Source organism: Polypterus senegalus, chromosome 10 (genome assembly GCF_016835505.1).
Source record: "Polypterus senegalus isolate Bchr_013 chromosome 10, ASM1683550v1, whole genome shotgun sequence".
NCBI lineage: Eukaryota > Metazoa > Chordata > Cladistia > Polypteriformes > Polypteridae > Polypterus > Polypterus senegalus.
Window position 1 is genome coordinate 22088302 of NC_053163.1, and position 27818 is coordinate 22116119.

Below are 27818 nucleotides of genomic sequence, written 5' to 3' on the forward strand. Positions count from 1 at the left end.
CACAATATAAATAAAATATGAATTATCAAAATATGGATTCCCTTTATCTAGTATTAATTATTTGAGTTAAAACCTGGTAGTGATCAATGTAAAGACTGTAATGATTTAGAAAATGCAAATGTAAAGATTATTAGCACATTATCCAAAAACAGTATAATGAGAAAAATCAAGACTGCAGGCCAAGAGTGTGGTTCACAAGAACATGGGGTTCCTCTCACATAAAATCATAACATATTTTCAATTACCTGTAAACCAATTTATGGCGCTTTTGTTTGTGGGGTGAAGATTCTATCTTGACTACACTGGGCACAAGCCAGGAACCAGCCTAGAACACTGAGCTACAAGGTCCACTCATTCAAAAAACCTTCAGTCACACTGAGAAACCTTACTTTAACCTTACTTGTACATTTTTGGGATGTGGAAGGGAAAATCAAAGTAGCCAGTGGGACAAGCATCTTGTCCATACGGAATATTCTGTAATACCAGGATTGAAGGAAGGGGATAGAGGTAATTGAACCTTTAGGACTGAGTTATCATGATATAGTCATTTAAAAAAAGTTGTACACACCTAAAACCGATTATTTTTTTATTGTAAATGTTCAGCAAATTCAGTGAAGTCTAGAAGAGATAAACTTGAACAACCTTTCCAAGTATGGAAAGGGTAGACCACAAGCAGTAGAGAATTTTAAAGCTATATTATATTCAATGCTGGACAAGTTCAATCCAAAACTGAGAAGTCAGAGTAAATTTAGGAGAGCTTGGTAGTGGAGGAGTAAGCAGCTAAGAAAGATATAGCAAAAGAAAATGCAGCTGTGTAATGTGCTCATGACAAACAACTACAGTGTCAACCGCAAGGCTTATGAGCACATAACAGCAACACTTAAAAAGGAAATTCGAAATGCTAAAGGCAGTTAGAGGGGTATATTATCGAGAATGCAAACATCAACTCTTAAAGGCTCTTTTATTATTTTAGAAGTAGAAGAATGGCCAAGGATGATGTGAAGTCTATTACGAACAGTAAGGGCAAACTGAAGGAAACACAAAATGCTCTTAATTCAGATTTTCTTCTGAATTATCCATGCATGAATAAGTCAACAGCCTCCCAGTAACTACTGAGACAATGAAACAGGAGCTTTGTAAATTTGGAGACTGCAGAAACAAAAATGCAGCTAAGGATTACAAAAAGCTGCAAAAAAAAAATGAATTGCACACAGTGGAAAATAAAAATATGAGTGATCAAATATACAAATCCAACCTGAAAATGCTATCCTATTATACACTCACCTAAAGGATTATTAGGAAGACCATACTAATACGGTGTTTGACCCCCTTTCGCCTTCAGAACTGCCTTAATTCTACGTGGCATTGATTCAACAAGGTGCTGAAAGCATTCTTTAGAAATGTTGGCCCATATTGATAGGATAGCATCTTGCAGTTGATGAAGATTTGTGGGATGCACAACCAGGGCACGAAGCTCCCGTTCCACCACATCCCAGAGATGCTCTATTGGGTTGAGATCTGGTGACTGTGGGGGCCATTTTAGTACAGTGAACTCATTGTCATGTTCAAGAAACCAATTTGAAATGATTCGAGCTTTGTGACATGGTGCATTATCCTGCTGAGAGTAGCCATCAGAGGATGGGTACATGGTGGTCATGAAGGGATGGACATGGTCAGAAACAATGCTCAGGTAGCCCGTGGCATTTAAACGATGCCCAATTGGCACTAAAGGGCCTAAAGTGTGCCAAGAAAACATCCCCCACACCATTACACCACCACCACCAGCCTGCACAGTGGTAACAAGGCATGATGGATCCATGTTCTCATTCTGTCTATGCCAAATTCTGACTCTACCATTTGAATGTCTCAGCAGAAATCGAGACTCATCAGACCAGGCAACATTATTCAAGTCTTCAACTGTCCAATTTTGGTGTGCTTGTGCAAATTGTAGCCTCTTTTTCCTATTTGTAGTGGAGATGAGTGGTACGCGGTGGGGTCTTCTGCTGTTGTAGCCCATCCGCCTCAAGGTTGTGCGTGTTGTGGCTTCACAAATGCTTTGCTGCATACCTCGGTTGTAACGAGTGGTAATTTCAGTCAAAGTTGCTCTTCTATCAGCTTGAATCAGTCGGCCCATTCTCCTCTGACCTCTAGCATCAACAAGGCATTTTCGCCCACAGGACTGCCGCATACTGAATGTTTTTCCCTTTTCACACCATTCTTTGTAAACCCTAGAAATGGTTGTGCAGATTGTGAAATACTCAGACCGGCCCGTCTGGCACCAACAACCATGCCACGCTCAGAATTGCTTAAATCACCTTTCTTTCCCATTCTGACATTCAGTTTGGAGTTCAGGAGATTGTCTTGACCAAGACCACACCCCTAAATGCATTGAAGCAACTGCCATGTGATTGGTTGATTAGATAATTGCATTAATGAGAAATTGAACAGGTGTTCCTAATAATCCTTTAGGTGAGTGTATATGATCAGGCTAACCCAAGCCATATGCCTAATTAGTATCATGTGTAAAATAAGGAAGCAGATATTAAAGATGACATTGAGCAACATGTGTCAATTGCAGTCAATTATGATTATTAAATAAAGAATAAGATGGAGATAGTGTTCCACTAGAATACTATGAGGGAGCAACAGAAGTATTTGATCAGAAGAAAGCATACAAAAACTATTCATCTTAAATGGGGGGCTCATGATCAAAAGTACAGGGTGGGCCATTTATATGGATACACCTTAATAAAATGGGAATGGTTGGTGATATTAACTTCCTGTTTGTGGCACATTAGTATATGTGAGGGGGGAAACTTTTCAAGTTGGGTGGTGACCATGGTGGCCATTTGGAAGTTGGCCATTTTGGATCCAACTTTTGTTTTTTCAATAGGAAGAGGGTCATGTGACACATCAAACTTATTGGGAATTTCACAAGAAAAACAATGGTGTGCTTGGTTTTAACGTAACTTTATTCTTTCATGAGTTATTTACAAGTTTCTCTTTGTTTACAGCCATTGACATGTCGCAGAGGTTAACACGTGAGGAGCGGATAGAAATTGTGTTGATGTCTGGTGAACGCAGTAACCGGGTCATTGCAGCAGATTTCAATGCAAGACACTCTACGAGACCACCCATCTCCCATGCTACAGTTAGCAAACTGCTTGCTAAGTTTCGTGAAACTGGTTCAGTGTTGGATTTGCCAAAATGTGGACGCATGAAAACTGTCACTAATGAAGAAACATCAGTGGCTGTCCTAGCTTCATTCAGCAAGAGCCCACAGCGTAGCACTCCGCATGTCACTGGAGAGTGGCATTAGTCGAACATCCCTTCGGCGGATATTAGCTACTCACAAATGGCACCCTTACAAACTCCAGCTACTGCAGCATCTCAACGAGGATGACCCAGATCGGCGCACTGAATTTGCAGAATGGGCAAAACAAAAATTGGAACAGGACCCTCAGTTTACGCAGAAGATTTTGTTCAGTGATGAGGCAAACTTTTATGTGAATGGTGAAGTTAACAAACAAAACCACCGCTATTGGTCTGACACTAACCCACATTGGATAGATCCCTCCAAGACTGTTGGAACAAAAAATTGATGGTATGGTGTGGTATATGGGGTACAAAGATAGTGGGGCCATTCTTCATCAATGGAAACCTCAAGGCCACTGGATATGCGAAATTGCTACATGATGATGTGTTTCCCTCTTTATGCACTGAAGCTGGCACGTTCCCTGAGTTTTTCCAGCAAGATGGTGCACCACCACATTATGGGTGTCAGGTCCAAGCATTCCTAGATTAACAGTTTCCTGGAAAGTAGATTGGTCATCGTGGGCCAGTTGAATGGCCCCAAGGTCTCCCGATCTGACCCCCTTAGACTTTTATCTTTGGGGTCATCTGAAGGCAATTGTCTATGCTGTGAAGATACGAGATGTGCAGCACCTGAAACTACGGATACTGGAAGCCTGTGCTAGCATTTCTCCTGCGGTGTTGCTATCAGTGTGTGAAGAGTGGGAGAAGAGGGTTGCATTGACAATCCAACACAATGGGCAGCACATTGAACACATTTTATAAGTGGTCAGAAACTTGTAAATAACTCATGAAAGAATAAAGTTACGTTAAAACCAAGCACACCATTGTTTTTCTTGTGAAATTCCCAATAAGTTTGATGTGTCACATGACCCTCTTCCTATTGTAAAAAAAAAAGTTGGATCCAAAATGGCCAACTTCCAAATGGCCACCACCAATCTTGAAAAGTTTCCCCCCTCACATATACTAATGTGCCACAAACAGGAAGTTAATATCACCAACCTTCCCATTTTATTAAGGTGTATCCATATAAATGGCCCACCCTGTACATTGGAAGATGTGTGAAGAACTGACACAAACTACAAAAAGCAAAGGTTTATGGTGATGAACTTCCATAACAGAGGAAGTTGAATGTCAATAAATGGAAAATGTTACGCATAAAAAGTAATTAGATGCAAATATACAAATGGAAAACGTGAAACTGAAAAAAATACACCTTATAAAAAGAACTTACAAAACAGAGGGGACTTGTTACTGTCCACAGCCAGGCACTAAAAAGCAGCAATTAAGACCCTCTGATAGGATGTTGGAATACACAGCACATTGCATCAAGTACAAATTAATGAAAGCTGCTCTTAAGTGACCAGTGAACGTCTTATGTCTCATCTGGAATATTGTGTGCAGATTTAGTCAACATATTCCAAAAAAAAAAGATATACTTAAGATATTATTCTTGCAATGAGGGTATGAGGAAACATTATTGAGTTTAAATCCTTCCAGTTTAAGCAGACAGATTAAGAAGTGACATAACTAAAGTGGGGCGACACAGTGGTAATGCTGCTGCCTCGCAGTTTGAAGACCCAGGTTGGCTTCCCAGGTCCTCCCTGCGTGGAGTTTGCATGTTCTCCCCGTGTCCGTGTGGGTTTCCTCCCACAGTCCAAAGACATGCAGGTTAGGTGGATTGGCGATTCTAAATTGGCCCTAGTGTGTGCTTGGTGTGTGGGTGTGTTTGTGTGTGTCCTGCGGTGGATTGGCACCCTGCCCAGGATTGCTTCCTGCCTTGTGCCCTGTGTTGGCTGGGATTGGCTCCAGCAGACCCCCATGACCCTGTAGTTAGGATATAGCGGGTTGGATAATGGGTGGATAACTAAAATGTACAAAAATTATGAAGGGAATAAGTATAGCGGACAGGTTGTTCAACTAGAACAAGGAGGCACAGATGGAAGCTGGTTAAAAAGTCATGCCAGTTACAAAAACACAAAACAGCACACCTGCCACACAGGTTGGACTCCCACTACTTGTCTTTACCCCAAACTGACCACCTTGTGTAATCTGCTGGTATTTAGTGATTAAGAACTGCCCCCCAAATAAGCAGAAGATGCACTTTCTTGTGAGAACAAACAGTGACTTCAAAAACGGTGAAAAGATGCACTTACAATTTAAACAGGAATTTTTTTTTACATTTTTTCAAGCAAAGAAATAAATTCAAACCAGTATATAAAGACAAAGCTAGAAAATAAAGCTTTTAATATAAACTGCTCAAAAAAATTAAAGGAACACTTTGAAAACACATCAGATCTCAATGGGAAAAAGAAATCCTCCTGGATATCTATGCTGATATAGACTGGGTAATGTGTTAGGAACGAAAGGATGCCACATCGTTTGATGGAAATGAAAATGATCAACCTACAGAGCCCTGAATTCAAAGACGCCCCAAAAATCAGAGTGAAAAAATTATGTGGCAGGCTAGTCCATTTTGCCAAAATTTAATTGCAGCAACTCAAAATTGTACGCAGCACTTTGTATGGCCCCTGTGTTCTTGTATACATGCCTGACAACATCGGTGCATGCTTCTAATGAGATGACAGATAGTGTTGTGGGGGATCTCCTCCCAGATCTGGACCAGGGCATCACTGAGCTCCTGGACAGTCTGAGGTGCAACCTGGTGGCATTGGATGGACCAAAACATAATGTCCCAGAGGTGTTCTATTGGATTTAGGTCAGGAAAGTGTGGTGGCCAGTCAATGGTATCAATTCCTTCATCCTCCAGGAACTGCCTGCATACTCTCACCACATGAGGCCAGGAATTGTCGTGCACCAGGAGCCACTGTACCAGCATAGGGTCTGACAATGGGTCCAAGGATTTCATCCTGATACCTAATGGCAGCCAAGGTGCCTTTGTCAAGCCTGTAGCGGTCTGTGTGACCCTCCATGGATATGCCTCCCCAGACAATCATTAACCCACCACCAAACTGCTCATGCTGAATGATGTTACAGGCAGCATAATGTTCTCCATGGCTTCTCCAGACCCTTTCACTTCTGTCACGTGCTCAGGGTGAACCTGCTCTCATCTGTAAAAAGCACAGGGCACCAGTGGTGCATCTGCCAATTCTGGTATTCTATGGCGAATGCCAATCGAGCTGCATGCTGCTGGGCAGTGAGCTCAGGGCCCATTAGAGGACATGGGGCCCTTGGGTCACCCTCATGAAGTCTTTCTGGTTGTTTGGTCAGAGACATTCACACCAGTGGCCTGCTGGAGGTCATTTTGTAGGGCTCTGGCAGTGCTCATCCTGTTCCTCCTTGCCCAAAGGAGCAGATACTGGTCCTGCTGATGGGTTATGGACCTTCTATGGCCCTCTCCAGCTCTTCTACAGTAACTGCTTGTCTCCTGGAATCTCCTCCATGCCCTTGAGACTGTCCAGGAGACACAGCAAACCTTCTGGCAATGACACGTATTGATGTGCCATCCTGGAGAAGTTGGACTACCTGTGCAACCTCTGTAGGGTCCAGGTATGCCTCATGCTACCAGTAGTGACACTGACTGTAGCCAAATGTGAAACTAGTGAAGAAACAGTCAGAAAAGATGAGGAGGGAAAAATGTCAGTGGCCTCCACCTGTTAAACCATTCCTGTTTTGGGGTCATCTCATTGTTGCCCCTCTAGGGCATCTGTTGTTAATTTCATTAACACCAAAGCAGCTGAAACTGATTAACAACCCCTCTGCTACTTAACTGACCAGATTAATATCCCATAAATTTCATTGACTTGATGCTATACTCTCATTAAAAGTGTTCCTTTAATTTTTTGAGCAGTATATATATATATATATATATATATATATATATATATATATATATATATATAATCTCATTAACCAAAAAAAAGCACAACACATTTTCTCTCTCAGAAAATGAAAACCACCACCAAGCTCCACAAAACTCCTCTACTATTGGTCATCACTCTAAAAATCTTTCCTATTCATAAGCAAAATTGTTTCTTGATAATTGTAACGTCTTCTGTCTTCACTCACGTGCTCTACGTACCTGCAGTCTGGCCAAGATGCTTGCCTTCTTTGAGTTGGAGGAGTAACTTCTTGAGCAAGAAACGTTGCAAAACCTCTTTGTTTTGGAGAAGAAGGTGTCCTTGGTTCCCACAACGCCACACATCTCACACACAGCTAAAGAAAGACAAAGCAAGAATACACTTTAACACTTATGTTTTACTGACTTTATTATACCTTTGAAAAGTTACAATGTAACGAAAACACATCCTTCAGTCTACACATTGAATCTAATCAGTAAATAGAATCAGAAATATTAAAAAATATACAACAAATGTAGTGTGAGAAAAGAAATATAAACAAATAAATAAAACCTATCGCTACATGGATTACAATTTGACAAAGAGGCAGGAAGTGACAAGGGTCTGGGCATATTCCAAGAACTCAAGCTCCACTTTTGGGAAGTCAAGTGAAAGGAAAATTCAAATGACTATAATTATAAGCCTAAAAGTACAAACTGTTATAATCATGTTGTGCTTTTTCAAATGTGGATCCATTTATCTACGTCACATAAATCATTAGACAAATTCACCCAGTTCAAAATGCCGCACTATGTGCTTACACTTTCAACTATCAATGATGAGAGCTAATTAGTAAAGATTACTTTACTTGGAACATAAACACGGGTCTGACATGCTACGTTATTTTTCAGTGATTATATTAAGGACCCTGTGATTTCACTGGGGCTGTTCATGTACAAACTAAACTTCATTAGGATCTTATTTTCTAATATCACAGTTCTTTTAATACAAAGCTGAATTAACATTTAGAAATCTCCTTCTATAATACGCTATCATGGCTGTTCGTTTGTCTGTCCAGGATTTTAAATCACATGGAGCTCTCAAACCGTTTGACTTATTGACCTGAACTTTGGTACAAATACACTACGTGACGTCTACTATCCGCTTTCAGGATGATTGACCTCCAACGTTATTCCTCTTTTTATTTTTGTTTTATTTTATTGGAGAATCAACTTTCAGGAGCATCCAGCAGGCGTATGGGCGCCGTTCTCATCCCTACCACCTTCACTGTTACTTCCCCTACCTCTTCATATCTTAAATCATTCTTTAGGTAGATTGAAGATTTAAGTGCCAGCTTAAGTGAAAAATTAAATAAAACATACTAAGTAATTGCAACACAACACTGACTTAGTTTTGACGTGAAAAGATGCCGATGAAAAAAGAGAAGAAGCGGGCCGTTAGGGTGAAGAAAAGAAGAACTGCTCAGGAAACAGCAAACGCATCAACCTCTGAGCACACGAATGCTAAACGTACAGAGAAAGAGGATGAAAACTAGGAATGCTCAACTCAAGTGTATTCACGGCACATTATCATGCAGCGCACCATTACTGGTGTATTAAAATACATGTTAACATCTCCTGAAATGCATTTTTATACAACTATATCTTCAAATGAATTATATCTAATAATACTTATATTTTAAGAAATCTTTATTGCATTTTCATATAAATCCTATTCAAATGAGATATCTGAAATGGGTAGCTGAAATATTTTTCAATATTTCTTAAAATAACTCCCTTTGCATTTTGATACATCTCAAAAACATGTTTAAATAAATGTGTGCACATATAGAGATATCTGAAACGTAACATGACTTCCTGCCGTTTTAAGATACTGAATTGGTAGGAGTAATATTTTAAGATATCTGGGAAGGCTTTTTGAGATACTTTAGATTCAAATTTCTCAGAATAGTCTGGATGGTATTTGTTGAAATGTAATCAAGAGATCTTAAGATGCATTTCAGCTAACTTTATATTTACTCAAAATTCAGATACTGGATTTTGCCTCCATGTTTATTTAATTTTCTAAGACACATCAAATATCCTTTTATATAAAAGCGGTCGGGATTGTCCTTCCGTCCCGTGAGTGCAACGCAGGCGTGGAGTTTCACACACGCCCCGTCCATTTTGCAATGCACGATGGGATTTGTAGTTTCGTTTTTCCAGGTAAAAGATGATTTTATACTCCAGACTGTGCGATATCTTCTTCTTCTTCTTTCTTACTATATAAAAGCGGTCAGGATTGTCCTTCCGTCCCGTGAGTGGAAAGCGTAGCGGTATTCCGCTTATCACAGACTTACTACTTGCAGCTTGCGGTACGAAGCGACATGTGAGCAGAGTTCTGGTGCTCCCATCGTTCCCTTGCTTTTGTGCGCGATGCGCTGGAAAAATAGACAAAATTATGTCTCTGGAAATAATTAATGTTGATGGAGTACAAATGCCTCACCGCGTAGTAAATATCGTGTAGTTTAAATTTCATCACAAAAATAACAGAAACTACGAGTATTAAAGTAATACCGCTCAAATGCAATATAACCAAATTAAGGAGTTTGTATAAAATATCAAATTGATCTACATATTGAATTGCCTTAAGAAGTGGTCGCCTTAAAAGGCGGGTCAGCCTAGTGATTTCATGATATCTGAAATACACTTTAAGATACCTTTAAAGTTGTAAAAGAATATATGAATTTAATCTTCAGATATCTACAATATAAAAAGATATTTTAAATGTCTTTTCCGATGTCGCAAAACAGCTTCCTTTTTTGATACTGCAGATTAACTTCCACCTAAGTGATGCTGAATTCTTACAGGAGGTGATTTTGATACATTTTGAAATAAACTGCAATTGAAATGCATAAGATATCAGTTGGACATATTTTAAAATGTTCTTTGGATATTTTGAAATGTATTTCAAAAATATGAAAATGTATTGTAGGTGTGCTAACATATTAGGGAGCTTAATTTAAGATTTCTTGAAATGAGTTTCAGGTATCTGAATAGGTAAAAATGAATTTTAGGATATCTCAGAGTAATTTTGAGGGGTCTCTAAATGTTACTTTGGTTTGCCATATTCTCCTTGTGTCATTCTGCTAATGAAGATTTTTATGCACATAACGAACAGTTCTTTTACATGGCCACACTGCTTAAATACACATCTATTACTGGCCTCGCTTTGATGGGATATTTATGTAATGTCCACATAGTTTCTCCAATGTGCAGCTCTGTCTTCTCTCCTTCTTGATTAACTTCTTCTGTTTAGGGCTTTTGGGTGGACTGGCCACTGTGAGATGGATATTTTTATAATGTATTGATGGTTTCATAGTTTTATTTGACGTACTGTGACTTGAATTTGCATATTTACTTAATAAAGATTTGGTATAGGAAAAACTCAGTTATGGTGATTATCTAATATATTGATAGTAGTGTTTTAACAAGTATAATATAAAAGGATGTCAGGTGCCACATCAAGACTGAAGCTACTTTAGTGGTGTCACCATTTATTAGATCAAAACATCGACTGCATAACTGCAGTCACACAATGAGAACACACATTTTCTGGAGAACGAACAGACGGTTACAATGGAACAGAATTCATTTAGCAAAAAGGAAAGGCATCTTGTAAACCTACATTGAAATTTTTCTCCGGGTTGATAATATAAACTGCTCAAAAAAATTAAAGGAACACTTTGAAAACACATTAGATCTCAATGGGAAAAAAAAAATCCTCCTGGATATCTATACTGATATAGACTGGGTAATGTGTTAGGAACAAAAGGATGCCACATCGTTTGATGGAAATGAAAATGATCAACCTACAGAGCCCTGAATTCAAAGATGCCCCAAAAATCAGAGTGAAAAAATTATGTGGCAGGCTAGTCCATTTTGCCAAAATTTAATTGCAGCAACTCAAAATTGTACGCAGCACTTTGTATGGCCCCTGTGTTCTTGTATACATGCCTGACAACATCGGTGCATGCTTCTAATGATGACAGATGGTGTTGTGGGGGATCTCCTCCCAGATCTGGACCAGGGCATCACTGAGCTCCTGGACAGTCTGAGGTGCAACCTGGTGGCATTGGATGGACCAAAACATAATGTCCCAGAGGTGTTCTATTGGATTTAGGTCAGGAAAGTGTGGTGGCCAGTCAATGGTATCAATTCCTTCATCCTCCAGGAACTGCCTGCATACTCTCACCACATGAGGCCAGGAATTGTCGTGCACCAGGAGCCACTGTACCAGCATAGGGTCTGACAATGGGTCCAAGGATTTCATCCTGATACCTAATGGCAGCCAAGGTGCCTTTGTCAAGCCTGTAGCGGTCTGTGTGACCCTCCATGGATATGCCTCCCCAGACAATCATTAACCCACCACCAAACTGCTCATGCTGAATGATGTTACAGGCAGCATAATGTTCTCCATGGCTTCTCCAGACCCTTTCACTTCTGTCACGTGCTCAGGGTGAACCTGCTCTCATCTGTAAAAAGCACAGGGCACCAGTGGTGCATCTGCCAATTCTGGTATTCTATGGTGAATGCCAATCGAGCTGCATGCTGCTGGGCAGTGAGCTCAGGGCCCATTAGAGGACATGGGGCCTTTGGGTCACCCTCATGAAGTCTTTCTGGTTGTTTGGTCAGAGACATTCACACCAGGGGCCTGCTGGAGGTCATTTTGTAGGGCTCTGGCAGTGCTCATCCTGTTCCTCCTTGCCCAAAGGAGCAGATACTGGTCCTGCTGATGGGTTATGGACCTTCTATGGCCCTCTCCAGCTCTCCTAGAGTAACTGCTTGTCTCCTAGAATCTCCTCCATGCCCTTGAGACTGTGCAGGGAGACACAGCAAACCTTCTGGCAATGACACGTATTGATGTGCCATCCTGGAGAAGTTGGACTACCTGTGCAACCTCTGTAGGGTGCAGGTATCGCCTCATGCTACCAGTAGTGAAACCCCCTCTGCTACTTAACTGACCAGATTGATATCCCATAAGTTTCATTGACTTTATGCTATACTCTGATTAAAAAGTGTTCCTTTAATTCTTTTGAGCAGTATATTTAAATTCATATGCAGTAAACACACTATTTTACTACAAGCATGTAATTTCTATTAGATCATCACATCACTTTGTATTTTTTTTTTTTTTTGGAGAGGACTGAGGAGGCAACATGCCGAGTTTAACAGTCCAGGCTTCCCTTTCCTCATCAGAAGGAGATTATTGTTATTTATATTAACAGTAATAATATGAGAACAGCATGGCAGTGTAGTGGTTAGTGTTGCTATCTTGGTTAAAATTCTGAATTTTTTGAGGAATTTTTATGTTCTGCAACTTCTGTGCTTTTCATTCCACCTCCCAAATGTTAACTGGTTGCTCTTACTTGGCATACTGTATTCATGAGTATATCCTGTCATCGATTAGTTCCAACCAGGATTTGTTCATTCCTTGCACCAGTTGGCAATATATTATAATCAGGTTATCAATATAAACTGTAAAGATTAGCAACAATTAGAAAGCAAATAAATATTCAAGTAATCCCTTTCATTTTATTGGAAAGAAATGTGAATCCAGTGATGTGCAGAGTGAGAGATGTGAACAGTTCAAACAGACACGATCACAGGATACAAAGAGACTTGTTTGATCGTGGTCACGCAAGCCAAGTGAAAACCACCGATTCCTTCCTCAATGTTGGTATTGTCTGTTTTTCTGTAAACGTCCACTCAAGTAATGCAGAAAGTTCATGAAGTTACTGAATTCAGCACTGCATACATCCACAATAGATCAGAAGAGTATGTCACAAATCATATACTGTATATATTAGGGGTAATACTGCAAAGTTGAAGTTAACTCAAGTTATCAGGGTTCTTTTGTACTGTGCACTTTAATGGCTCCAGAAAGTGGACGCCAAAAACACCACTTGTTTTTAAGATAAGGCACCCTTACACCATTTTAAGATCAGGCACCTACTCTAAATTTTTAAGATTAGGGACCTTGGTGTATCAGGCCTTACTCCCACAAACCTTAAGTTCAGGTTTGTAGTAGGGGTAGGCCAGTCTAAAACAAACAACAAGAAGGAGATGGCGTCCGCTTTTTGAACAAGACCCCACTTTAATGACTGGCCTTCATTTTTCTCCAATTACTTTGCCCCATTCAAAGTTGCTTGAACTTTCCTAACTTATCTGATTTCTAAAAAGCAAGGGACACGAACGTAGGATGAGTCCATGATGCTGGTGATGCAATAGATTAGAGGTATACATATTTAGAGGTAATCTGCTGCTTGAATTAACTTTAAATTCTAGAGACATATTTTATTGTTAGAGTGGTACTTTGGTCTAGTAAATTTGGCAGCTAGAATCTGGATTGTGTTGTCAACTGCAGAAAGTAATATGGAAGAAGCAGCAGGAGGTATGGCGAATTAACAGACTGACTTGACGATAACACATCTGCCTTGTTCTGAATGTCTGGCTTTACTGGTCAACATCTTAAGAAGAAAATATCCTGTCAAATAATAGAAGCAGATCACATTATTGTGCTTTATCTCTATTGAGAATAAAGAAAAAAAAAAAAACAAACAAAATTTATTTCACCTTAACAGTCAAACACACTACTTTCCAACCTGGAAATTGCTTCCACAATTGTTACGTACTGCCATCTTGACAACTATTTGCAGTACATTGTCTTGTGAAAATACAAACGTGTGCTAATTTTGTAGTGCTCATTACATCACAATATTAAAAAGACTGAATAACATTGATTATCTTGTTACAATGGCACCTGTCAAGAGGTGGGATATACAGTATTAGGCAGCAAGTGAACAGTCAGTTCTTGAAGGTGATGTGTTGGAAGCAGGAAAAAAGGTCAAGCATAAGGATCTGAGAGACTCTGACTTAGGAGCCTTACTTAAAGGGCAGATCTTATGCAGTGATTAGTGCCGACCAAAAGTGGTCCAATGAAGAACAACCAGTGATAGGATCATAGACTAGTCTTCATAACAATGAGGCTTGGGTGCCTATCTGGTCCAACCCTACAGAAGAATTACTGTAGCACAAATTGCTAAAAAACGTAATGCTGGTCATGAGAACACACAGTGCACTTCAGCTTGCCGAGTATGGGGCTGTGCATCTACAGACCGGACACAATGGCCGTGCTAAACCCTGTCTGCAGCCTAAACTTCTACAATGGTCATGCAAGTGTCAAAATTGGATCATGGAGAAATGGAAGAAAGGGGCCTGGTCTGGAGAATCATATTTTCATTTAGATCACATGGACGGCAAGGTGTGTGGATATCATTTACCTGGGTAAGCGATGGTAGCACATTGCACTATGGGAAGGAGGCAAGCCAGTGGAGGCAGTATGATGCTTGGGAAGTGTAAAGAACACATGATGCTTCAGCAGGGCTTGAATTACAGCGTTTGCGTGACTTTTATTTTGACAAGTTATTGAGTGTCTTTAGTTTGCATAATTTAATTGTGCTGTTTTGCCGGGAATAGGAAAGTTAAATGGCGACATATGTGGTTAACTAACAAGCACCTCGCTGAAAAGTGAACAAGGTATTAATTTTTCTGGGTTATATGTAAAACAAAGGTTACGAATGTTTATGTTATTTACATGCTTTTTATTTGTGTACTTTGCCTTTTATAGCTCTTACGGTGTGTTTATGAAACAAGGTCACGGAAACGGTAATAAACATTCATAAACCATCAGTCTGAGAGTTGGCCATCATTCAGCCGGGGTCGCTACAGGAAGCATTGGATCATGGCATTCATATGGATAATACTTGAACACGTACCACCTACCTAAAGTCTTTTTCAGTTTATGTACACCCCTTCATGACAACAGCATTACCCAGTGGCAGTGGGCTGTTTCAGCAGGATAATGCATCCTTGCCACACTGCAAAAAATGTACAGGACTGGTTTGAGGAACATCACAAAGAGTTCAAGGTATTAACTTGGTCTCAAAATTCCCCAAATCTCAGTACGATTGAGCATCTATGAGATGTGCTGGAAAACAGGACTGTCCATGTAGTCCACCCCATCTCACATTTTATAGGACTTAAAAGGATCTGCTGTTAACATCTTGGTACCAGATACCCCAGGGCATCTTCAGAGGTTTTGTGGACTTCATGCCTTGATGAGTCAGAGTTGTTTTGGCAACCCACACAATACTGAGCAGGAGTTTTAACATTGTATCTGATCAGCGTAAATACAGTAAATATAGATTAGCTTAAATGGTCCATTGCTGAGCAAAACAGTAAATGTAATAGGTAATACTGCTCGTACTTTAGTGCTAGACATTGACTTCTCTATGGCTTATTTTAGAAGCTTCCATTAATGTCATTTTAGCTCATTCATTTACAATTGCAAAAACTACATCCACTTACCAGGTTCACTATTTGACCCTCTGAGCCCTTTAACCTTTCCACTTGAAACCTCTGTTCTAAACAAAGGCTGTGCCTCTGTTCCTTCTTCGCTATCATTTTTCCCCTGAGTTTCTTCTCCACTGTTGTCCAGGTGATCTGGGCTGTATCCACCAAACAGCTGCAAGTCCTCTAAGTCCAAAGAGCTGCCATCATTCAGTACTGGATCTTCCAACTGCAATAAATAACAAACCATACAGCAGGATTCTTGATTATTAGTTTTTCTCTTAGTATCAATCAGAGGACATCTGAGAACATGTAATGACCAACTGAAATTGCAATAAAACTCGCATCTTAGTTTGTAACAATGGCAGATCGATGTTTGATACAGATAATACACAACGTGCACCACCTCTTCTTACTGATAGTGCATGTAGGATGCTTCCTAACTACTTCTCATGTCCTACTTTGGGGTAGAACAAATTCTTATCCTAGGCAGACTTTCACTGCAATTCCTAGGATTAATTCTAAGACGCCTGATGAAAAAGGACTGTGCGCGACTTTGATGCCTGCTCTGGACAGGATATGTGCTGCACCTTCTGATACCCTGTGATGATAGGGAAGTGTCTGCCAGGTGGGATGGGGAGGCAGGGGCAGGTTGGGAGTTGACTGTTTGCTGGGCTCTCTGGTGTCTCTTATGTAAGCTTTGTAACCTTTTTAATGCTAAAAGCCAGAAATCAGCAGCAGAGACACAGAACGTGGTTTACAGTATACCATGTCATGCATGACCAGCGGTATACACAAGTCAAACATGAGAAACACTTGCTACACATATACGGGAACATCACAGTGCAGTAAGAAGAAAGATCAAATGGTCTCTGACTTACACACATATAAGTTCAACCGGACACAAACTGACATGGGACTCAGTGCAAGAAAAATTCAAGGCGAATATTAAACGTGCCAGAGAACTGGCTGAAATGTTGCTATCCAACGAAAATGCCATTAACAGACATTTGGACATGAACCCAGCAAATGCAGGCTTGAAAAGAAGAGCAAGCAAGTAATAAACAAGACTTATGACCAACACCCTCTTAACCACACCTATCGCCCCCCTCCTTATTTACCACATATTGGCTTGGGTTCATGTAAGTGTAATCAGTTTCCTCTGATGATAATTCCTGGTAAGAATCAAAAGATTAGGAATAACAAACTATTTTAAGATATGTGACTCATTTGCTCCCTTTGTGGAATTCCAGCTACGAATATGCAAACCATATCACACACCTTTGCCTCTAATATACAGTGCTATGTACAACTTTGGGCACCCCTCAGAGGCTGCATGATAATTTGCATAGTATGCATAATTTGCATAATCTGCATAAGAGAAGGTCACAGCAATTTGTTTTTACTTTAGAAATGTTGACAATGGGATGTTTATCAGACCAAAATTCTCACTGTAGCATTATTGAGTTGTATGAAATAAAATAAAATGTAAAAAAATGGGACGTGCAAAAGTCTGCAGCACAAAATTGCTTTGATTAGCTCATTACACCTTAAACTACAAAGACAGATGCAACCAATCATGAAGTAACATCGGTAATTTGTAGTTGGTTTTTCTCCTTTGCTCTCTCTTAAAGAGTGGCAACCTCTAAAGAACTCTCTACTGACCTAAAAACTAAGATAATTTGTCATCATGAATTAGGAGAAGGGTTTGGATTGTCTGTTTCCATAGTCAGAAATGTAGTTAGGAAATGGAAGGCCACAGGAACAGTCCTTGTGAAGGAAAGATGTGGTAGGCCAAGAAAAATATCTGAAAGGCACAGCCAAAGGCTGGTTAGAATGGTCACAAACAAACCACTGACCACCTCCAGAGAGCTACAAGAACATCTGGCTGCTGCAGCTGTCATTGTAAATTGCTCCACAGTCGAGCGCACTTTGCACTGGGAACAGCTCGGTGGAAGGGTGATGCACAAAAAGCCTTTTCTGAGTACTCACCACAAGAAGGTTCGCAGGAGGTATGCAAAAGCACATCTGGACAAGCCATTAACATTTTGGAAACAAAAAAAGGTAGAGTTATTTGGTCACAACCAGAGGCGCTATGCATAGCCAAAAAAAAAAAACAACAAAACACATAGCATTCCGTGAGAATTTGCCACCTACTATAAAATATGGCGGAGGGTCCATTATGTTATGGAATGGTGTGGCTAACACAGGTACTGGAAACATTGTTAAACTTGAGGGCCACATTAATTCGTCGCAGTATCAGCAGATTCTTGACAAGAATGTTCAAAAGTCAGTCACAAAGCTGAAGTTACGCAGGGGTTAGATGTTTCAGCACGACATTGATCCAAAGCACCGTTCAAAACCTACCAAGGAATTCAAGCAGAGGCACAAGTACAATGTGCTAGAATGGTCATCCCAGTCTTCAGACCTGAAAATCATTGAAAATGTATTGATTGATCTGAAGCAGGTTGTCCACACTCTGAAGCCATCAAACCTGACTGAACTGGAGGCATTTTGTATGGAAGAATAGTCCAAAGTGCCACCAGCCTGATTTCAGGGACTTGTCGGTGGCTGTAGGAGGCGTCTACAGATTGTTATTTCAGCAAAAGTCTGCAGACTGTTGTTTCAGTTCTACTAAATATCAATAGGATTATTCCTTTGGGGCGACACAATTTAGGCACCTGCCTATTTTTGCTTAAATGCACATTAAATTGCTTCTGTTGGTCCAATAAAAAAATATTTCACTCCTGAAATGTTGCTGTTTCCACACGGTATTATGTAAGTTAAAATGAAGTTGCTGTCTCAAAAGCTTAGCAAGTTCTAAATTGGTAGTGATTTTCATCAGGGGTTCCCAGACTTTTTACATAGCATTGTATATACAGTACTGTGCAAAAGTTTGAGGCAGGTGTGAAAAAATGCTGTAAACAAAGAATGCTTTCAAAAATGGAAGTGTTAATCACTTATTTTCATCAATCAACAAAATGCAGTGAATGAACAAAAGAGAAATCTAAATCAAATCAATATTTGGTGTGACCACCCTTTGCCTTCAAAACAGCATCAATTCTTCTAGGTACACTTGCACACAGTTTTTGAAGGAACTCGGCTGGTAGGTTGTTCCAAACATCTTGCAGAACTAACCACAGATCTTCTGTGGATGTAGGCTTCCTCACATCCTTCTGTCTCTTCATGTAATCCCAGACACACTTGATGATGTTGAGATTAGGGCTCTGTGGGGGCCATACCATCACTTCCAGGACTACTTGTTCTTCTTTACGCTGAAGATACTGTAGTTCTTAATGACTTTGGCTGTATGTTTGGGGTCGTTGTCCTGCTGCAGAATAAATTTGGGGCCAATCATATGCCTCCCTGATGGTATTGCATAATGGATAAGTATCTGCCTGTATTTCTCAGCTTTAAGAACACCATTAATCCTGACCAAATCTCCAACTCCATTTGCAGAAATGCAGCCCTAAACGTTCAAGGTACCTCCACCATACTTCACTGTTGCCTGCAGACACTCATTATTGTACTGCTCTCCAGCCCTTCGACGAACAAACTGCCTTCTGCTACAGCCAAATATTTCAAATTTTGACTCATCAGTCCAGAGCACCTGCTGCCATTTTTCTGCACCCCAGATCCTATGTTTTTGTGCATTCTTAAGTCGCTTGGCCTCGTTTTCACGTCGGAGGTATTGCTTTTAGGCTGCAACTCTTCCATGAAGACCACTTCTGGCCAGACTTCTCCGGACAGTAGATGGGTGTACCTGGGTCCCACTGGTTTCTGCCAGTTCTGAGCTGATGGCACTTCTGGACATCTTCCGATTTCGAAGGGTAATAAGCTTGATGTGTCTTTCATCTGCTGCACTGTTTCCTTGGCCGACCACTGCATCTATGATTCTCAACGTTGCCCGTTTCTTTGTGCTTCTTCAAAAGAGCTTGAACAGCACATCTTGAAACTCCAGTCTGCTTTGAGACCGTGCTGATGCAGTATAACTACCTTGTGTCTTGTTGCTGTGCTCAATCTTGCCATGACATGAAACGGTCTTCATGAAACAGCATTTTTTCACACCTGCCTAAAACTTTTGCACAGTATTGTATATTTTTGCACAAACAGGCCACTTTATTAGGTACACCAGTTCAAATGCACAACATCTCGCAAAATATCTTTCAGCAGCTACCCAGGTACAGCAGATACACACTTACTGCACTTTAAAATAGGTTTATGATAACCGAAAATCACTGTGCCTCATGTCCCTTTAGCCTCTATTGTAAAGCACCATTGAGGGCAAGATATATACTGTATATATTTTTTTATTAAATTTATACAAAATGCTTACCTTTAAAATATGATTTTACATGGCAAATGCCCATGCACTCACTGGCCACTTTATTAGGTACACCCGTTCAACTGCTTGTTAACGCAAATATCTAATCAGCCAATCACACGGCTGCAACTCAATCCATTTAGGCATGTAGACATTGTCAAGACGACCTGCTGATTTATGATTTAGCAACATCAGAAATAATGTGGATTTCACAGGAAGAAAGAATACCCATTGGCAATCAGTTTGATTATGACAAAGGTACCGAGACTTTAACATAAAAGGGCAGTTATTTGACACACAAATTACACACATTTTATCCTACAATAACATGATCTCAATGCCTCCAGGGTTGGTCCACGAATGTTTATCATTCAGGCCCCCAGCACAGCTGAGATCACATCAATAAGTGGTTCAAATGATACTTTTCCCTTTCCCTATGTAACCTTACGGTCTAGTCAATGGTACAGCTCCCTCCAGTCTTAGAACAAGTCTTTTTTTTTTTTTTTTTTTTACAAATGGAAAAAGTTATTCTTAATTAACAAACAGCTTTGTATTACACAACAAAGTAAAGATGTTGAAGTATTAGGTCTCTTTTCTTCTGTATTGTTAATGCCCTTTTAGATTTTTGGGATTGGGATGGTAGTATACAAATTAAACACAGGCAGTACTGTACATTTTTGTTAAATTGAGTTTAAATTAGGAAGACATTAGGCATACTTACACATTGTACTTAAATTAAAACCAAAAAAACTCATGCATTATAGAAAAGTATAAAAATGTTATGTACACAGACTTTATTTATTGCATTACATTCATTAGAAATCAGAAAGACTGCAATAATAATAAAATAATAAAAGTAACAACAAACTGGTGTCAGAAACTGTTAAAAACCCGAGCAGTAGAGTTACCAGTACATGCATTGCTGGGCATAGACTAAAAAAGGTTCTGCCACCACTCATGTAATTGCCTCTTAGGTCTCCAAAAATCGATTCCTTTCTTTCCATCTATAAAAACTAGGAGGCTTTGCCCCCAGCTTACTTCGCTTGCCAAAAACCATCCCACCCACCTACGCTTCGCGCCATGCAAATTTGAATCTCCATTCACCACGTATGTGGATTTCACTTTCTCCCAACAACAAATCGTTTAATTCTCGCGGATAGGCCTTTTCACTGGGAAGAAACACTACTTTTCCCAGATAGCAACACGAATTAGACAATCTGCAAGTCTCCGACTTTAGAGTTTAGAGCTGAACAATATCTACATATTTCTGTCATATCACCTATGTCCATATATTCAATCTCTTTTCACTTTTACCTTTTCGTCAATATCGCATTGAATTTTGATTTCGTTTTTTGAATTACATCGTAACAACGCAACTTATAACTGCCAGTGAGTGAATATCGTTTCTTTCTCTCTACAAGAAATGTGTCTTACAATAGAATTCACACAAATGAGAAATGATTTAACCGTGTGCATGGTTATGTGCGCAGGACTTTTTCAAATCTCTTGTCTCGCGGGGCTTGAAATTTTCCCTCACAGGATTTCACTTACACCAAATAACAAATCTTTTAATTCTCGCTGATACGCCTCTTCATTGGGAAGAAACACTACTTTTTTTTTTTTGCCCCAATGGCAACACAAATTAGATGATCTACAAGTCTCAGACTTAAAGATTAAATCCGAACAATAAATTCAATCTCTTTTCACTGTTCTTTTATTTCACCGAGTAATAATTTCCATTTGCTTGCACTAATGTGATCTTTATTATCCTTCTTTTTTTTTGAGACTTTCGAATTTTCCTACTTCCATTATCTCTAACCTGCTCTGCATGTGAATTGCGCCAACGTTTCTGAATTCTTTACGACATTCTAGTTCGTCATCTACTGTTTGTGGCAGTGGTTAAATCTCTTGGCAAAAGGACTCGTCTTGCGGGACGTGAAAGTGTCTCTCCAAGAAAATCATGTATCGTCTCCTTCCAGGATTTTTTTTTTCTTATAATAGAGAGATATATGCATGAAAATATATGTATACACACGTACAATATTCACAACAAAATTAGTTTTTCTCCGTAAACACAGACATTTCCAGTCCATTTGCAACTACATTGAAATGTTTTATTTGTGTTGATTAAATTAAGTGTCACAGAATATCTGAATACGAATGTTAAGTTTGCCTTGGATAAAAATGTCCACCATCCATCTACTCAAACATCAGTAAACCCCCTTAATCTGGCAAAAGGTCAGTGGGGCTGAAGGCTTCCCTGTAAGCATCAAACACAAGGCAGAAACCAACTCTGGACAGAGAACTAGAGCATCACGGAGCACACTCTCACTCACACACAGATCCAAGTTTGAGGTTGCATATACACCTATCCTGCACATTTTCTATTAGGCGATGTTAAAAGTGGTGTCCTGCAGGGGTCAATAGTGAAGCGGATGATCTTTTTAATACACATAAACCACCAGGACAAGAATCTCTACTAATATTAATAAAGTATCTATCTATCTATCTATCTATAATAAAACACTATGGTCTGCACATCCAGTGTCTCAGAGCAATCAGATCGGTTAGTGTGATTAGTGATTTTGGCTTAGGTGGCGCAACATTAAAGGAAGTGAGAGTGTGAAATGCACAAAGGAGAGTAAAGGCACACGCTGAAAGAGTTGCCTTCAAAGATGGAAAATACAAAGGACGTGAGAAAGGCATCACAAAAAATAGTCTGAGAAGCAGGCTTTACAGGAACGTGCTTGAGAAAGGGAATGCTGGTGAAGAGAGATTCAGACGTGTATACGGAGGATTGGCACTGAAAGTACATGTAGGACAAGAGATAGCAAATATTTGTAAATGATTTTATTGCCACCTGTGTTTGACAGATACCGTGGCTGATATTCAATAAGCCGATTATGTTCGCTGATGATGCCAGACTAGATGGAAGGGCAGATACGGCAGAATAAGGGGACTTGGACAGCTTTTCATCTAAACAAATATAACATGCACTAGCATCCCAAACATTTGGAATCATCTAGAACTTTTCATTTTTAGATAGAAATTGATAACTTTCTTATCAAGATACCATTAAATTGATGTAATCATACAGCCAAGACATTATTACTGTTGCTAATGGCTATTACTACTTGAGAGGATTGCCTTTTAATTCATTATTCACAATGCGACTGTAAAGTTCCAATTTTCTGCAGTCATTCCTTCAATATCCTAATGGTAAAGTCCTTTAGCCTACCTTTAATTAGTCTTGTATAAACACTAAATGGCAAAAAAAAGCAACAGACTGACATGCTTCTTGAGAAATTTGCTTCATTTTGGCTATTTTTACCTTGAATTGAATTTTAGAAATGCTAGTTCTATGTAATACAAGGTAACACAATTTACTTGCTTTATTGAATAGAATAACTGGTCTCAGTGGTGTTAATGCAGTTACAAAGGTTTCTATCAGAACCAATAACTTAAGACTCTCTCGTCCAAATCCTGGCCAACAATTCCCAAACTATGAAGCGTCCACATACTACCAATTTCAAAAAAAGTACAAAATTAACTGAAATGGTAGTATATTTTCCAGCCCTACCAAGATCAGACGCCTCATGTATAAATCATTGCTCGGTTTCCAAACTAAAATTTTGCTTATGCTAAAAAATCAAAAACAGCATATACACGTTAAAAAAAATTAATTCATGGATCAGATTCCATTAATACACCAGGTCTCGTGACAAGCTTCTTTATAAATCTCAAATCAACCTTTAGTTCCTCCCCATCACCATACTCCAATAACCACTTACAGCTTAAAAAAAAACATATAATCACAATCTAATCACCACATAAACTAACATTTGGCCATGTTCCTGAGTGATGTCTTTACAACAAACCACAGGAGAACAGAGGAAACAAAACTTCTGTGAACACAGACTTGAGGTACCCCAGATTTTTGGCTCAAGATACTGACTTGCTTAAGAGCCAATTCAAACTTCCTAGAGCTGCCCCCATATAGCTGTGTGCTGAATTAAAGTCTACATTATAGAATCAATCTTAATATCCTTCTTCCTTTACAGGTTTTAACTGCACAGGGTATTTGGCCACAGGCGCTTTCCTGCATGAACTAGCAGACTGGTCAAGAATCTCGCAGTCATCACTGAGCTAGCTCATTTTATCTGCAAGGGATGGTGTAATCAGTGCTTGCAGTGATTAAATCAAATTAAATAATGCTGGTGTACTCCCATTTGTGTCTGCTTTCTCTTACTCTTAGTTATGCGTTATAAAATACATACAGATACTCTAGAGAGTGTGACTAACTTCGATTGCGCCTAAATACATTCAGTGTCACTGCTTGATGTGCTAGTATGCATCCACAAAAGGAGGAAACTGCCAGCACATTAAGCTCTGTGTACAAGATTAAGATGTATATTAAGATGCTTCCCAGATACAGACAATGTGAGAAGACCAAATTCAAATGGCAATTTTCATCAATTCCCGATTGTCTTAAAACTAATCTGCACAAACTGACTGTACGAGGTGTGGCAGAAAAGTAATGAGACTGATTTTTTATTTACCAAAGTTTTTATTTTTTTCAAACATCAATATTATCCCCTTCAAAGTAGTTCCCTTGGGCAGCTACACACCGATGGAGACGTTGTTCCCACTGTTGGTAGCAGCGCTGGAAGTCTTCAACCGGTATGGTCTTCAGCACGTCCGTTACACTCTTTTGGATGTTTTCTAAAGTCCCGAAATGACGTCCTTTGAGGACATTTTTCAGTTTAGGAAAAGGAAAAAGTCACACGGACTGAGGTCAGGTGAATAAGGGGGCTGGGGAACCACAGGAATGCGTTTTTTCGATTGTCCTTCGGCTTAATTGTGAGGTTTTTCTGCACCATTTTGGCACAGACCCTTCGCATGTGCAAATGTTCAGTCAAAATTTGATGAACGGTAAATCTGTTCAAATTTAATTGTTCACTCAACATTCTTAATGTTAAACGACGGTCTGATCTCACAAGAGTGTTCACATGTTCGATGTTGGTTTTTGAAGTTGAAGTCCTCCCTGAACGGTGTTCATCTTCAACGTGTTTTCTGCCTTCCAAAAATGATTTGTGCCAGCGAAAAACTTGAGCTCGGGATAAAGAATGTTCCCCATAGGCCTGTTTTAACTTTTCAAACGTCACACTTGCCGTTTAATGGCACAACGTTGCTCCAAATTCCACTGTTCCATTTTGCGTGACGCACAACCAAAAACACAACTTCGCTAATAGCAGTCACAAAAATCACGTAGTTAACGGAAGGAGTTGAAACTCGCACTGAGCTATGGGAGGGTACTGATACACGTGCTCTATCAAGGACAACAGTGCAGCGTTGCCAGATCGCTTGCAGTGTTGCCAGTCTCATTACTTTTCTGCCATACCTCGTACACATTATAAAGGCACAATTACAGAATGAATTTGCTTCTGTGAACAGAAACCACTTTCATTCGATTAGTATACAATTCACAAATGGTGCTCATATATGTCTGATGAACATTGTGAATTTTGGTCCAAAGAAAACCCACAATTCCTTTATTTTATCAAATAATAGTGTATAAAACAGACTTCACAGTTATGCTGTGTGTGATGGTAACACTGCCATTGCCACTTATGTTGTACAGTACACCATTTTCATAGTCGAAATAGACAGGCTACACACAAGGCATTTAAGGCCCAATGCATATTTTATATTTTTCTATGCTGCAGCCTCATTTTTCTTGATCAACCAACACTCAACATCCCATAATGACAAATCGAAAACAGGGTTTTAGAAATTTTTACAAATCTCTGTATTATATGAAAAAAAAATTCTGGGACGAGATGAGACTTTGGCCATGAGAATTTTTTTTTAAGTTACGCACTCCTCTCAACCATATTCAACCACGCACACGGTACACTCACCTCTCATTTGTGTGAATGCTTTTGACAGACACAGTTCCTGCTCTTTCAGCTCTTATAAATGTTATTGTTTTCCTTACTTTAAGTTCCCAATTAAAGAAAACTCTATCATATCCAAATCTTAAAGAATTTCATCACAAAGAGTTATCAACAGAAAAAATGAGTACACGGGGAATCCTAGCACTGAGAAACGATGAAGTCAAACGAATTAATGCCAAAAATGTCGATCGATCACATGACAAATTAGCTAAATGAGTATCAATAGACTATGCTGAAACAGTTGGTGGTGATCATGCAGAAGATGAAAACATCAACTTGCAATATCCCGTAGAGGATCTACAACCGTTAACACCGTACAGTCTTCAACTGGCCGAATTACTGTTGAAAGAAAATGTATCCAAGAAAGGTAATGTAATACATCTTCCATGGATAACATTGGACAATAAAGGAGATCTTGATATGCCATTCGTATTAAAATGCTAACAGTTTCCCGTTGAATAGCTTTTGCAAAGATAATTAACAAATCTCAGAGCCAAACATTCGAAAAAGTTGTTTTATTTAATAGAAAGAAAGAAACGAAATTCAATCACGGACAGTTATATGTGGCATTGTCACAATGACAGTCCAAACACAGAATCAAAATTCAATGCAATATTGACAATTTAATTAAAAAAAATTGTTTTTACTGAACTTTTACAGTAAAAGTGTAAATCTAAAAAGTATTTGCGTGTTAATTTCAAAGCCAAACGGAACAAAATCCTATTACGCAACGAATAACTCTTAACGCAACATGAAACAATTTACTTATTATTACACTTTTTTAATATGGTTAATTACTCGCTGTAATGTAAAATAGTTCTATTATGCATGTGTAACAATTCCCATGAAAATAATCTGTTTAAATTGTACATCTGCATCCCCATATGCGAGCGGCAGAACCACGAAGAGGCTAGCGCATAGTGCGGGCCCGGGGGTTGGCGAGCGAAGTGAGCAGGGGACAAAGCCCCTAGTTTATGATAAAAACACAAAATCTAAAAGATCACATTGGCATAAGTATTCAGACCCTTCACTCAGTACTTAGTTGAAGCAGCTTTGGCAGCAATTAGAGTCTTGAGTCTTTTAAGTATGAAATGATAAACTTCACACACCTGGATTTACATATTTTATGTATGACAGTCAGTGGATAGTTTCTCCGGGTGTCTTTAAAAGTATTTGATATGGTTCAAGTCTGGTCCAGTCAAGGACACTGTGTTGTCCCTAAGCCACAGATATGCTGCTTTTGCTTTGTGTTCATGGTCATTGTCTTGCTGGAAGGAAAACCTTCCATAAAATTCAAAGTTCAGAGCGCTCTGGAGCAGATTTTCATTAACGATATTTCAGTACTTTGCTCCATTCAGCTTTCCCTTAGCCCTGCCTAGTCTCCCAGTCCCTAACCTCTGAAAACAACCAAATAGCATGATGCTGCCACCACAATGCTTCAAAACTGGAATGGTTTTGAACAGGTGATGAGCAGTGCCTGGCTTCCCCCAGATAGGATTCTAATCTTGATTTCATCAGACACGAGAATCTTCTTATTCAGTCTGAGGGTTCTTTAGGTGCCTTTTTGACTACTCCAAGCAGGCGTCCCTGTGTATTTTTAGTTAAGAGAGACTTCTGTGTGGTCACACTTTCAGAAAGCCTAAAACAGTGTTGCACTGATGGTTGTTGTTCTGCACATTTCTCCCATCCCCACACTGACAGGTTCTCTTACCATGGTTCTTCTTTCTTGACTGCTCAATTCGGTTGGGTGGATCAGTTGGATAGGGAGGACAGCCCTACGAAGAATTATAGTCGATATAAACCTTTTCCATTTAAGAATTATGAAGGCAACTGTACTCTTGGGAACGATCAATGCTGAAGGAATTTTTTGTAGCCTTGACATTATCCTGTCTCTAAACTCAGCAGGCAATTGGCTTGGTTTTTGCTCTCATGGACATTGTACAGAGAGGTGTGTTCCTTTCTTAATTCTGTCCAATCAATAGAAATGACCACAGGTGGACTCCAAACAAAGAGT

At 39.5% G+C, this 27818-nt stretch overlaps 1 protein-coding gene across 4 annotated transcripts in view; it reads right to left on the bottom strand.

Moving 5' to 3' along the window:
• Positions 1 to 27818, bottom strand: part of LOC120536921 (lethal(3)malignant brain tumor-like protein 2) — a 79955-nt gene that overhangs the window by 44309 nt on the left and 7828 nt on the right. For all 4 annotated transcript variants that reach the window (XM_039765496.1, XM_039765495.1, XM_039765498.1 and 1 more), the window contains exons 2-3: positions 15542 to 15752; positions 7355 to 7488 (exon numbers count right to left, since the gene is read on the bottom strand). In XM_039765496.1, coding sequence (XP_039621430.1) covers positions 7355 to 7488; positions 15542 to 15752 — 345 coding nt within the window. The remainder of the gene's footprint in view (positions 1 to 7354; positions 7489 to 15541; positions 15753 to 27818) is intronic.